Raw genomic sequence first — 15,450 nt, 5'->3', positions numbered from 1 at the left:
ATAAATCATTTTCGAGCAAAATTTAAATGGCCGGCTGAATATATTACCGCCGGAGACGAGGCCGCGGAATTTAAATGACCGCGTAANTAACACAAAAAAAAGAGGAGGCATTATATACAGAACGCACCACGTATGAAACTAGCAAAACCCAATGAGCAGAAAAAGAGAGGAAAGGTACATTCCAATCAAGTACTGAATTCTTATGACACAATATACTACTAAAAGTCTGTAACACTGAGTGACATTAAGAATTGTGCATTTCATTATTGCAATGGTGTACATGCATGGATGGTCCACATGGATTAAGATCATATTTTTTCAATACNATGTTCCTATCTCATAGAATTTAAGAACAATGATGAATAAATCATTTTCGAGCAAAATTTAAATGGCCGGCTGAATATATTACCGCCGGAGACGAGGCCGCGGAATTTAAATGACCGCGTAAAAGGGTTAATATATTGATTGCCATCATTTGTAACTACATTTACCACGCTGCTAGCTTGGATCCCTTACTCTAACTTAGGGAGCGTGCGAGCACAGCACGAGAGCCATATGACGGAGCAACGTTTCCCCCTCCGATTGTGGAAGGGTAGACGGAGCCGAAAAGTGCCAGAGAGTGGCGGTACTGTGGTAGCAGACGTAAGACGGCACAACCAATATTATTACCACTTACAATGAGAAAGTCTGCCTGTTCCACAGTACCAGAAGACATAAAATCTTCTGTCCCCAAAGTTGAAGTCTGATTGCCGACCTTGACATTTAAAATCCCTACTCCAACATCAAAAGGTTAATAAGAATTACATTTTTCAGATTTTTTTTTTATGATGAGCCATTTTTGAGAAAAGTGATAAATTTTCATTTGAAATTGATGCAAAGCAGGGATGGATGGTACTGTGATGATGCGAATGAAGATTCAACTTGTATAACCAGTTTCATTCAAACCTAGTTAGCAGAAAATATGCACAGAGACAAAAATTACTTCTCTATTATGCAATCAATACCTGTATTCTAAGCAAAGAACATATAAAATACATCTTACCACCAACACAGAATCTATGAGTGTCATTTTATATAAGACTGGGTCTTGCTAATTTTGGAATTTTCAAATGACTGAGAACAGTTCATGGCTACCTTTGGTGGGCTGTAGGGCTCTGAGACAGATGGTGGAGGGCAGGAAGTGGCTGTTCCATTGGGACCACCTGTCCGGTAGAGCTTGTGACTATTACTGGTCTCCAGTGCTCCTGACTGGTGGTTATCTGGACTTGGTACAGATGCAGACATTGCTGCACCACTATGCCTACAAGCAGGTAAAAGCAGCTCCCATTAGAACATCTAACAGAGCAGGTAAGAGGATAAAATAATTTTTCAGCAGAAATACATTCATCATTGCAATAAAATTACAGCTAAAACCTACTATAACCTTCTCACTCAGAAAATGATGACATTATAAACTGTTTCTACATATGAAAAATCATGCAATATAGCATGAGAACTTGGAGACATAACATCTAAATTTCAGACATTCATATGGCATGAACTGTTCTTGATAAGAAGTTTCCAACACTATACAAATCAGCCTTTTAATGCTGTCAAGAAGTAACCCTGTGAGTCCATATAAAGTGTACCTGTGAGTACTTCCACTTCCCTCATTGTAACACTGTCCAATAATCCAAAGATTTCCTGAATAAAGCTGTACTTGAAGAAGTAACAAGACACACATCACAGAGACAAAGAAACTGTTTTACATCTTGTATATACTTTGCATATGTAAAAACTGTCTGGTGTCACAACACAGCACAAAACTCTGTATTATGTGGGGTTGTTTTGGACTCAAAATCTGAGAAATGAGTGGAAAAGAAATCTCTGTAATGCAGTTACAGGATATAAATATGACAGGCCAAGTAACAGTACGTCCTCACTGTTTCTGAAAATTTTTTAAGAAGGTACTGTCATGTTGGACTGCAGGTATTCCAGTTAATGTATGAATTTCTGATGAACTGCATATTACATGGCAGCAGTGCTGTGACTCCCTGTTGCTCATTCTGTAATGGTACAGAAGGTGGAATGACCCACCCATGAATGGTTCAGGATGCAGTCCTACAGATACTGGTCTGTCTTGTCTGTCTGGTGATGACAGATCAAACAGCTTTCTCTTCTCTTTGCACATCCTGTCATGCAGACAAGTTGTAACTTTTGTAATAAAAGCACAGAGGGAAATATTTTAATTTCAATGATAATCATTTATAGGTTATGAGCCACAAAAGAAATTTGTGTATGTACTGAACAGGCTGGTCCAGAGATAATGCTTCTGATTTGTACTTCAGAGGTGTTTGGTTCAAATAATGCCTAGGGCATTGGCTATCCTGCCTGAGGTTTTTCATGATTTACCCCCATCCTTCCAGGCAAATGCAAGATAGTACCTTGATTAGGCCACACATGCTTTCTTCCAGATCCTTTCCCATTCATTAATCACCGTACTATCTGACACAATGCAGCCTCGATAACTGAACTGTCAATAAATATCCCATAAAAATTTGTATGAAATGTAACTTCTACACAAAATAGATGTATCCTGGTAAGAACATGGCACATCAGTTACTACAGATTTAATTCAATTACATATTTGAGAAACAAAGTTTCGCTGCATGTGAGATATGTCACATGATTGAACGCTACAAAATATGAACAAAGGCTTGAAAATGAAGTGAAACATACTTCAGGGAGCAACATTAATTTTCTGATTTGTATAGTTCTTGGTTCAGAAGAGTTATTAGTCAACTTTTTGAGCTCAGGACAATAAATATTATTTTATTTTTCCATTCAATTACACTTCCTTCTATACAGGTCCCACTGACATAATTTATTATTAAGGCAAAAGTCTGAATTAATACAAATCAAGCACAAACCTGTCTTCTGCAGTGCTTGATGAGGCAACAGTGATGGTACTCATGACAGACTGCAGGGGGCCACTGTTTCCTCCTCCAGCAACAGCTGCTGCATATACAGCTGCCATTTGCAGGTCTGAAGTGACATTGCGCCGGCCATGACCATGCCCCCCTCTTGGACTGGCTGGACAAGAGTTGGCAGCACTGTAATGTTATCACATTGCCATTTCACTATGTGACAACAAATATACAGAAGTCTGTATTCATATTAATCTCCTGCTAGTGTGAAATGTTAACAGACAAACAAGGAACAAAATCTGAGGCAAAACTGATATATTCTGTAACATATAATTTGATTACCTATATCTGCATCACAAGAACATACCTCAGAATTTATTTGAATTTTATTAAGTATGGTTTATTCCATCAACTTGTCAAGAAAGATTCTGCTCCATAAAGTAAAGGTGTCCTTGTGCTTCATTAACTATGAAATATGCCATGAAGACATATGGGGCAATGGAGGTATAGCTCCACCATTCTTCACCTCAGCATTTCATAAGAGGTGAGCAGTCAGCTTCACACACTGGACACTTCATCCCCTGGCACCCATTGGGCAGAAGGCTGTGCTAGCCCTGGAGCAAACCTGGACATTATGGGGAAGATTAAAATCTTAACCCTGCAAAGAATCAAACCTCAGCCGTTTATCCCATAGCTATACTGACTATGCTTCACAGAGTATGTAGCTGATCATGATTAGGATAATGTAGCATGTAGAGCTACTGCAATGTAATGACCGCGAGATGGGTGGATATACCAGGGCCGTTCGTGGCCACAGATCGGTACACACATTCTGGCAGCAACAGACACAAACACAACAATAGAAGTGTTGTTTTCTGTGTGGTCTGTGCTGAGATGTTATAAGCAAGGGACAGGGTTAGAGCTTAGTCAGTTCTGTCCATGGTTTATGCTAACCGTCTTACAGTGTATACACTTTTCACCTTATTCTTCACTTCCACACTACATGTTTCAGCACTAATGTGCCATCCTCAGGTGTCTTTATGCATGTTAAACTATTGTACTGCATGCCATGATGTCCTAATTCTAAAATGACTAAAATCTGTATTCGTCATATATGTTGATGAATTCTAAATAACAAAACTTTTCAGGATTCATCCTATGTCGCACTCAAACACACGAATTACGCCAATCCTCTTTTATGTGAGCATTCTTCCTACATACATTTGTGTATCGTGTTCTGTGTTGTGTTTTGCTCCTGTTACTCAAAACACAACACAGAACACGGTCTAATGAAATATGAAGTATCCCATCATGTTAGAAGTATAAATGCAGTAGTGTTTGCAGAAGAACATCCTCAAAGATGGTTGGAAGTTCATTTTGCAAAACATTACATTAACTGATTAAGGTGTTTCTGTAAGATGTATGTCTAATGATGTGCTCATCAGCAACACCACACAATACATTTACAGAAAAATTAATAAACTCTCTCTCATGGGCAAATAAAAGTGGGGTGCACATCGAATCAATGGCACACCTCCAACTGCCTACCTATGTTCCCAGGTTCAAGGTGCTGAATTTTCTTGGCTATGATATGGATAGCATCCTTCATGGCATGTTTGCCAGACTCTCACATGCCGGACAAAGAGGAGGGTGAAAATTATCTGATTACTAACATGTTGAATGCACTGTGCCATTTGAATAACATTTTCTTTCTCTTCCATATCCTGTTGCATTAGATGTGCAGCAAATGACACTCTTGGGATTCTTCATTTTGGAAATCATTAACAATATTCTTCAACTACAGCATTCACAAAAACCATATATAAAGTACATATCTATGTATTGTTCTTCTTCTTCACGAACATAAACAAGGGTTTGGTCTTAAGGCCTATTCCATTAAAGCTCAAGGTGCTCTTAATCTTTTCATCTTCTCATGGGTTTTCCAGCAACCCAATGTCTCCAAGGTTGATACTAAAAAGCTAATTTGGGTAAGCGGCTTCTGTCCATTCTTTCCACGTGGTGTAACCAGCTCATCTGATATAACCAATCAAAAGACTGAAAATGTTCATGGCATCTTTACTTACATTCAACAACATAGTAAGTCTGATAGAACACACACGCACAAACTGACTGCCATTCATAACTGCTAGTTAGAGCACTGCTGTGAACAGTCTTTCACCTGAACATGTACATGTCTGCTTGTGCATTTGCAGTGACACTATAACATGACACCCACAGCTCCATAACCACTGGAAATGGGACTCATGTTCATGACATTACTCAATGGGAGTGACTCCAAAATGACACCCAGAAGTGCTGACATAAAAGTCATCAGACATGTGTACATTCATGCATGCTGTATCACATAGTGTCTCTACTAAACTGAATCATGATCTCCAATTGAATGCATGAGATTAAAATTAGACACAAACTCCACCTGGAAACCACAGGTGCCGTAGTTTCATGACAACAGGGAAATCTCAATGACAAAATCAATTCCATTCCTAACAGGTTTAGTCTAAATATCTAAAATTTTGCCATCTGTATCCACATCATTTACAATGTTCTCAATAAAATTAATTTATTTCAGATTGCCTTCACAGGTGCTCTGTTTCCCACCAGAAGCAGAGTTTGTTTCATTATAATTTGGTTATCTCTGGTACATACCAGACTATGCTAATTCAACATAATATTCCTCTGATTCTTCCTTTATATTGCAAATAAATGACAGCAAATCCTTGAAGTCTAAATATTAACACCAGAATATACTGCAATGTATGAAGTTCCATGGTGGCTTTCTGACCACATTCTCCACTCAACATTAAACTGCATTAATTACTAATGGCTATGGATTCTGATACAGGGATGGCAGAATTTCAATTCACAGCAAGTGGCATAAATGTGCAATTGGACTGCTGACAGTTACATAATTATGATGGACTTCCTAGGTTTAACTGTCTAAATGTGCATACCTATGCAATTCCAAACCTGTTCTGGATTCTGATTATGTTAAAAGGTAAGTGTGTTGGAATATACCAGCTGTCTAAATGCATGTAATTATGTAATTCTGAACTTTTCTGAAATTTGGCTCGGTTAAAGTTAAGCATTATGGTACACATCAATTGCCACTGGCTACTTCTACACATGAGAAATTATGTAATTCTGAACTTTTCTGAAATTTGGCTCGGTTAAAGTTAAGCATTATGGTACACATCAATTGCCACTGGCTACTTCTACACATGAGAAATTTTCACCCAAGCTGAAGAGCTGTTAATTCAACAGGATACTGGATTTATTAAACTTTATTTTGGTTCATAATGTACAATTCTGCATACCATTTTAAAACAGATTCCAAATTTGAACTCATGTGTGTGCACGTGTATGTATTTGTGGCTGATGCTTTAATGTTATGAATTTTAACCATCTAAGTGTCTGCCCACCTGGCTAGGTATCCATATCTTTTTACATGGGAGTGCCCAATGGATGGAATTTCCATTTTACTTCAGTGATAGGATGATGGAAAAGAAGATAATGGTAGCTGGTGGAGAGAACTTACAGCCCAGTGTGAAATCTAAACCATGATGGGCGTTTGTTATCCAACAATATTTCACACACAGTGTGCAGGTATGTTTATGCTCTATCTGTGCATCATATTTCACATGCCTAGCTCCAATGGTTCAGATGTTATTGCCATCAAACCCAAAGATAAAGAAAATGTTTACATGAACACCATGTTGTTATTTTACATGATACAAAGACACTGGCTTAACAAATACGGTATAGTTTGCAAGAATATATTACTGTGCATCATTTCAGAACTCTTTTAGTGCTGTTATTGTCACTCTGGGTTAGCATGTCCACTATGTTGTTGTTAAATTGCAGGTATGGCATTGGAGAGACCTTCAATAGCACATTCATGACAGGTTTCATGAAAGTAGGTCAACTGATTCAAAAGCTGAAATGAGGGTTCGGGCATGCACGCGTGTACACACATGCGCACACAGCATAGTGACCTTACAAACACACATTTTCCCAAGAATGTTTCACATAAAAGTTAGCTTAATGAGAACCACATTTTATAATGCATCAATTATTCTGTACAATGAGATGTTTTGGAGAAATTTGATGAAGTTCAATTTGGGTTCCACACTTAACACTCTGAAGATGGGAGCAATAGGTACCTCACAAATGGTGACAGCCATATACTGACCTACTTGGTATAACATCCCCAACATACTATAATCTTGACATCAAGTCTGCACAAAAATTAAATTCCGACAACTTGTAAGTTCAGAACTCCAACACTGCATTTAAGTCAAATTTATTGAGCAGTTATGAGATGAAACATGTTGAGAGCTATCTCCACACCTTGCATTCATTCACCCTTCATGCACAGAATGCCTAAAAATGACAAAACTGAAAAATAAGAGTTGTGTTGACTTTTCAAATTGTTTCAGGCTGACTTGCCCTAGCTGGAAATAAATGTTACCTTTCTTCAGGGATGATTACGTTGGCTGTGAGAGAGATTATTCCTATCATGAGTTATAGGATTTAAATCCCCGTTATTACTGCACTGGTCTGCAGGCTATGACTCAGAGGCTATGGCATTTGTACTGAAAAATGCAGCACTAGGCCTGCTTGACTCAACATATGCATATCACAATGGTTCAACATAAGGCTAATAAAGATTAATTACACAATAAATAAAGAAAATAGTTTCATAACAATAAATGAAGCCACTGGCGGAAACTGATTCATTATTCTATGCTCTACCAACTGCTGAGGATAAAGTTCACGTGGAATGTGACCAGATGATTACAAATGATGAACTGGAAATATATAGGAGGAAGTGACAATGACCTATTTCACATACTACATTATATGCCTGGTAAAGCTACAACAGTCCATGATTGGAATTTGAACCAAGCACTTCCAATGTGGGATTAGCACTGTGCTGACATGTTCACTTTTTGTATTTACCACATTCTTGGCAAGTGAATATTTCACAGCACATGATGTTACTGATTACCATCAAAACTTTCTGTGACATCAGATACCTCAGGCAGGATGTTCGTCATCAAGTTTGAAATATCTGTCGAAATCAGTGCCCACAGACAATACCCTGACGTTATTTTCTTAAATGCTTAATATTAATGCATGCATGTTGTAGAATTGTGACTTTGGTGATCATCACATCAAGTATTGGGAGAATATCGTAACGTGGATGGCCAGAGCGTTGCTGGGTAACAGACAGGTAAACATACATGCTGGCAACAGTGGAACGAGGTTAGGCAACCAGCTTCTAGGCAACAGTCCAGTAAACAGACTTCCCTACAGGCGCAATGATGTCAAACTGCAATAGTGGGAGCTATAATGTAACTGGCTTTTTATGAAGTCCGTGCCACGACTATTGCTATGCAATCACTCAGTAAACACTTTCCGACAATATAGCCTGTTTTCTGTGCAGTCAGTGTGGAAGCTATATAATGATAGTTAGACAGAACAGATGTCAGTATTTGGGAGTATGTGGGGGTATTTGAGTGTGTGAGAGCCATGGGAAGTTCGTTGTGTGAAGACTTGGTGCGTGACTGGAAGATTTCATGTGTAATATCTGTAGTGATCTGAAGTGACAGTTTGTGTGGATATCCATTGCTAGGAGAAGACTAGTGCAAGAGAGAATCCTAGTGCGTGTGCAAAGGTGAACTGGAAAGTGTGTAAATCAATGATAGTTCTGTATTAGAGTGTAATTAAGAGAGCATGTGTAACCAAGGTGCTAATCAATCCAATCATCTGAACTAGAACCCATCACTTCGTCACGCATAACCCCTACACATGACAATATTTACTTTCAGATAATGCCTGCTAACTACATTTCCTATGGCTTGAATAATGCATAACCATTAGATGTACTCTTCACGTACTCTTTCTGCCTACAGCAATTAAATCACTAAAAATAAAAGTAAAAAAAAAATCTTTTCAACAATCTAAGTATCATTTTATTAAATGCACAGTTATAGCAGTGAATATAACACATTATAGGAGGAAATAAAAGTTGGTAGGTTGTTTGGATAGGACAAACAAGACATACATACACACACAACACTTAATCTTCTGTATTCACTCACTCACTCACTCACTCACTCATTCATTCATGGAGCTGAGCACTTCTTGAGAAGCTGCCAATTGTGAGGCCACTCAAGAACCTCCCAGGATTTTATGGAACCTGAAGGTTCATTACTGTGCTCACAAGAGCCCTCCACTGGTCCCTATTCTGAGCCAGATCAATCCAACCCATACCATCCCATCTAAGATCCATTTTAATATTATCCACCCACCTACATCTTAGTCTTCCTAGTGGTATCTTTCTTTCTGGCTTTCCCACCAATATTCTATATGCATTCCTCTTCTCCTCCATTCATGCTACATGCTACATGTCCATCTCATCTTCCTTGACTTCATCATTCTAATTATACTTGGTGAAGGGTACAAATTGTGTTAAGGAGAATATCTGGACGGAAGAGAGATGAAGTGACAGGAGGTTGGAAAAACTGCATAATGAGGAGCTTTGTAACTTGTACTCTTCTCCAAGTATAATTAGAATGATCAATTTAAGGAGGATGAGGTGGGAAAGCCAGAAGGAAAGAGACCACTGGGAAGACCAAGGCATAGGTGGGTGGACAATATTAAAATGGATCTTAGAGAGATAGGATGGGATGGTATTGATTGAATTGACCTGGCTCAGGATATGGACCGGTGGAGGGCTCTTGTGAACACGGTAATGAATCTTTGGATTCCATAAAATGCTGGGAAATTCTTGAGTAGCTGCAGAATTGGCAGCTCCTCCAGAAGGGCTCAGCTCCATGAGTAAGTAAGACCCAAAAGCTCAGTGGTTCTGACCAATTACCCTGTATTTCATATATACAGTAAACTCTAACTATAACAGACTAATAGGGGGAAAGGGTGTATGTTATTGCTGATATCCGCTATAACTGAGTAAAGGGGTATTCATGGAAGTACCCCATAGGATACATAGCCAATACATGAAACGATTTCAAGAATGATGTATTTAATGATGTGACTTGTTCGAGTGTTACTGTTATAGCAATTATGAATGCCAAATAAAAATGAAATGAAATGAAATGAAATGAACATAAAAACACACAGTATGATTAAATAAAGGATGTGTATTGGGATTCTTTTTTATTTTATTTCATTTCTTAGTGCCCCAACATTTTTAGAAATTTACAATTGTACACAGCCATACTTTGTCCATTATAATGAGGGTTTACCATATTATAACATATTTCTCCCACATGCAACCATCATCAGGCATGTATGATTCACTAAAGTGCTACACTGAATTGTAATACTTCATTAGACTTTCACATCTTACCCACAATGAAGTATTACACCACACTGCAGCAATTTAACAAACCTGATGATAACCCCATATACCGAAGACTTGTTACAATATATATGAAACAAAAACTAACATTCTATAAGGTGTTGTATTCACAAGACTGTATTATGTGTGTATGTAAATAAATAAACACACACACAAAGTGACAAGGGAGAAAGCTCAGTTCCAGAAAGATGCAAGATTCAAAATAACATGAGATATTCCTGGAAGTTACTTTGTTGCCTATATACACAAACTTACAGAAGAATGGAAGGAAGTGTCACTGAAATGACAAGGAAAGGTGGCAGGTACTACTGATCTTCTCCATGCTATACATAAATGATGAAGAGTACCACCAGAAAAACTCATGATTTCATATCTCTTATGAAATATACAGATATCACAAGGATACTGTAACTTTTACATTTAACTACTCTCTACTGCTACAGTTCAGAGAAACCATGAGCTGGAAAGGTAATAAACACTAAACATGGAACAGTAAGAGATTTGGGAATGCAGTGAATCAGATAACCAGTTTAAAATCATGTTGGTGTATTTAGAGTGATAATTTCTCACACTGATAGGCCCATGATACACAGAATAAACTTTTCCAGTGTATACAATAATCAGTTACTATGTTTATGGTAAATATATCTGTCATCTGTTTATTTAAGTATACTTTCAGTTGTTAAGGTTTTGTATGGGTGTCAAACTTAGTCTCTGAGATCAAGTGAGGATCAGAGACTGAAGGTGTTTGAGAATAGGTTGCGGACAGAAGAGGGATGAAGTGACGGGAAGTTGGAGAAAACTGCATAATGAGGAGCTTCATAACTTGTTCTCTTCACTAATTATAATTAGAATGATCATATAAAGGAATATAAGACAGGCAGGGCACATGGCAGAAATGGGGGGAAAGCAGATCACACATAGAATATTGATGGGAAAGGCAGATGGAAAGAGACAACTAGGAAGTCCATGAAATAGGTGGGAGGATAATATTAAAATTGATCTTGGAAAGACAGGATGGGATGGTATGGACTGGATTGATCTGGTTCAGGATAAGGACCAGTAAAGGGCTCTTGTGAACATGGTAATGAACCTTTGGGTTCCACAGAATGTTGGAAAATTCTTGAGTAGCTGCACAACTGGCAGTGTCTGAAGATGGACTCAGCTACATGGAGTTAGCTTCAGTTGTTAAAACTGTATGATCTTGACACATGCATTGTTACTGTGTAACTCAGACCCACTGCATAGGCACTGTATTAACTACAATTTTTTGATCAGTCCCATGGTTTATGCCTAACAATGACCAGCCTGACTGTAGAAAAAGCTGATGCAATGTGTAACTAGTGAAAAGTATCTATACAGCAATATAAATTTCTGAGACATGGCACACACTAATCTTTAAAACCTGTTTTCTCCTTATGTTTTCATGGTGATTATGGGGTTCCCACACAAAGCCACAAACTTATTCTATAATAACAGAACACTTAAGTGTACAAAAAGGATTTCAGTTCCTAGAGCATTAATAATTATACTTATTACATGCCAAAATTTGCAATGACAACCATTCAATGGACAGTTATCATGCAATCAATTACATTTTGCAGAAACAGAAGAAAGATGCATTACCAACTTCATAATCAGGCAAGTGTCAGAAGTAATTACACACAGCGACAAACCGTGGACACAAAAATGAAAAACACTTTCATGGGTCCTTCAATGAACTTATAACTTAATGAGATATATTATGCATGATGCTGCTAAGTTTTGGATTACTACTGTATTCATTTCTCTAAGACTAATTGCACACAAAACTGAAAAAACGATAACATATGCATCTGCATCATTTCAGAATTGTGTACATTTTAAAATACAAGCATGTAGAATTTCTGACATTAAAATACGCTTTTTGGAAATTCCCTGAAATGTTACATAATTCCACATCACGAATTTGGGGGATGAGAAACACGTGAAGGTCATAAAATTCAGCTACATAGATGTACAGTAAAAATATTTGTTACTGTTACCTGATTGTGCCTGTAGGTGATGGAAAAGGGCTGTTGAAGCCCACATCCGGATCAGGAATATTAATCCTAAGAGGTGGCAGTGGGTCTCTTGACCTTGCAGGTGAGGGCTGGCGAACAGTTACTGGAGGGTCGGCCTCATCCACTAAGGACTGAAACACCAACCTGATGTTGGTGCTTGGGAAACGGAACGTACACCTGGCAATAAAATTTTCAATATTTAAAGCAACTATTCTTGTTTAGTTTCAAGAAAATCAAACTGCAGAAAATTAACAATCATTAATTTCAGAAATGAGATACATGACACTGACTTTGTCATACTAATTCTGTTAAATTTAATTGCTGACAGCTAGTGTGGGCTGTGGTAACGGTTCACGCTGCTGCTTCTCTTGGAAGATGATTGAACTGATTATATCATCTTGTTAATGGATGACAATAACATAATTTGTACACATTTTCCGCTACTTTACCTGCAGCAGATATATGAGGGTGGCGGCAGTCTTCACTAAGTCTTGTGGCCTTCGAGCTGGTAAATACGGCGTGTTTTAGATATCGAAGTGCCCGACCCACACTGTGTACGACTCATGTTGTTTACTATTTCCAAAAAACATGCGAGTACTTACGTTTTCGGTAACTGTAACGACGGAGCACCTTTTCTTTGGAAAACACCATCAACAAAAACACCATTCTTCCCGTTACACGACATATAAAAATGAGGATGTTCAAAGAATATTTCAATATGTTTTCGCGAAATAAAACTGGAGTGTCCCATGTTTACATCGACCTCGCCTCGAGAACTGTTTCTGCCAATAGTAATCCTCTTCTGACGCACCATATATTCGAACTCCCGACCTTCTAGGCGAGCTATAGCAGTTCCGTCGCTCTCTGGACTCCATTGAAGCTTTGATGGACTAGCTGGGGCTGATTTTAGGGCCAAAAGAGCCCATGCATCACTCGCCTCCGGTCGTGAGTGTTCAGACATCACTTGGGGAATATGGCTTCCTGAGAGCCGATTAGGATACTATGGATGTTTACCCATAATCCAAAACGTGGGTGGCCATAACCACGTGACGATCGCGCTGCGTGTTGTGCGGTGTTGTGTCTCCATTGCAAAGAGATGCAAAATATGAAGCATGTGCTCAAAGTATAGCTGCAAAATTTAGATGAGCGTAGTGTCAAGTAACGTTGTAAATGTTACTTATACGATAAATTATTGAAACGTTGATTTTAATAGTTTGGCAACTGTATGAATAGTGTAACTGACGTTATTAGTCAGTATTTTCAACTTCGCAATGTCAGATAAAAGAAATGCCGTATTTACAGGCGAAAACCGTAAACATAATGCTCAGATTTAATACCACATGACATTTTATGTGAGAACTAAATGATATAGCAGATCTCGTTTTTGCAGTTTATTCGCACAAGTGGCAAATGAGGCATGAAACTATCAAATAAAATATATTTAGGTTCTCTGGTTTTTTTTTTTTCAAATAGACTAGCTCAAGGAGAAATGGAGTATTTTTTCCCTTAGATTTTGCCGAAAAGCTTGGGCCGGTTGGTTAGGCAGTGCTCAAACAATGCAAACGATTGGGTGGAAAAAGAGGGCAGTAGTGCTTAGTTCTAATTTCGGCTGGGGCGTGTTACTGACTTTTTACGTTCTAGTAGGCGAATAGCATGATATGACCATGAAATGGGACATATTTATTTCCTCCCAAGTGCTTTCCATTTCGGGATACGTCATGTTTAATATGCGTTACCGTAACCGACGAAATAGGTTGATAAGATAAGAATTGGTTGATGCCAAATGGAATGGGAATAGGTCACAAATCTCTTGCCTTGTAGGCATGAATTATGCAACTGAAAGTAATCCTGCGGTTAAAAGACACGCAATCATGAGAATTAATGTGAATTGACAGGCAGCTGTGAAGCTTGTTAGGTGGACATTAGTTCCCAAAGTAGCTAGTGTTACTGCAGCTTTGCTAAAGTGTTGCAGGAAATTAGTTTCACTGTTAAAACAAAGCAAACTTAGGGAACAGAAATGTGCACCCTTTTTGTTTATGCTTTTAAGTCATAGGATTAATTGTAACACAAACTTACATTAAAAATAACTTTTTTTTTCTACACAACATGTGTGCATAATATGTGTCAATTGTAAACAGTAATAATCAAGTGATGTACACAAATCAGCCAGATGTATGTAGATTGGAAGTACACATTTGTTAAAATGTGGAGATGTATAAGAATGTAATTAAAATAATAAAGAATTAGGTTGAACTTGACTTAAATTTACAAAGGCGTGAATATAAAAATGACAGCATTTGTCTAAATATAAGTATTCTTCAAGGTATGGAGTTATATGTTTACTATTTAGTTTGAATTTTTATACAGCTTGGCCTTTGCATTCTTATATTTAAACTTTCATTTTCCATATATAATCTTCTGGGTTAATCGAAATTAAATATTAACATACATTGTAAGTTATTTTTCATTAGATTCTTGGAATAATCTTTCTAGCATTTATCTTTTAGTAGTCAGAGTAGATCTGAAAAATTATATGAGCAGTGTCAAGTGTTACTGAGTTGTACTTACTTACTTACATATGGAGCTGAGCCCTTCTTGAGGAGAAGCCAAATCTGCAGCCACTCGAGAATTTCCCAGCATTTTATGGAACCCGAAAGTTCATTACTGTGTTCACAACAGCCCTCCACAGGTCCCTATCCTGAGCCAGATCAATCCATCCCATCCTGTCTCTCTAAGATCCATTTTAATATTGTCCACCCACCTATGCTTTGGTCTTCCCATTGGTCTCTTTCCTTCTGGCTTTCCCACCAATATCTTATATGCATTCCTCTTCTCCCCCATTTGTAATACATGCTGTGCCCACCTCATTGTTACTGAGTTGTACAGTTATATTAATATGGGGGTTAAGGGCGGAACTTTACCTACTGATATGTTGCAATGAATATCTCTGAAGGGGATGACTGATTAGTGGATGTGGTATAATGTGGGTCCTTGAAGACTGATATAAAAATTATGTTGTATTAAGTTTTATGAATTATAGTTAAATTAATATTGAAGCTAAGGTAGAATTTTCCTAATGGATGTAGTAGAATGTGTC

At 37.9% G+C, this 15,450-nt stretch overlaps 1 protein-coding gene across 1 annotated transcript in view; it reads right to left on the bottom strand.

The window, feature by feature from the left end:
• Positions 1-13,359, bottom strand: part of LOC111873271 (forkhead box protein K2) — a 39,554-nt gene extending 26,195 nt beyond the window's left edge. Inside the window, exons 1-4 of the mRNA XM_023867838.2 lie at positions 12,956-13,359; positions 12,336-12,530; positions 2,910-3,092; positions 1,135-1,300 (exon numbers count right to left, since the gene is read on the bottom strand). Coding sequence (XP_023723606.1) covers positions 1,135-1,300; positions 2,910-3,092; positions 12,336-12,530; positions 12,956-13,314 — 903 coding nt within the window. The 5' untranslated portion in view covers positions 13,315-13,359. The remainder of the gene's footprint in view (positions 1-1,134; positions 1,301-2,909; positions 3,093-12,335; positions 12,531-12,955) is intronic.
• Positions 13,360-15,450: the final 2,091 nt, after the last annotated feature.

The sequence above is a fragment of the Cryptotermes secundus genome, unplaced genomic scaffold (genome assembly GCF_002891405.2).
Source record: "Cryptotermes secundus unplaced genomic scaffold, Csec_1.0 scaffold131, whole genome shotgun sequence".
Taxonomy (NCBI): domain Eukaryota; kingdom Metazoa; phylum Arthropoda; class Insecta; order Blattodea; family Kalotermitidae; genus Cryptotermes; species Cryptotermes secundus.
This window is presented reverse-complemented; position numbering and strand designations above follow the sequence as displayed.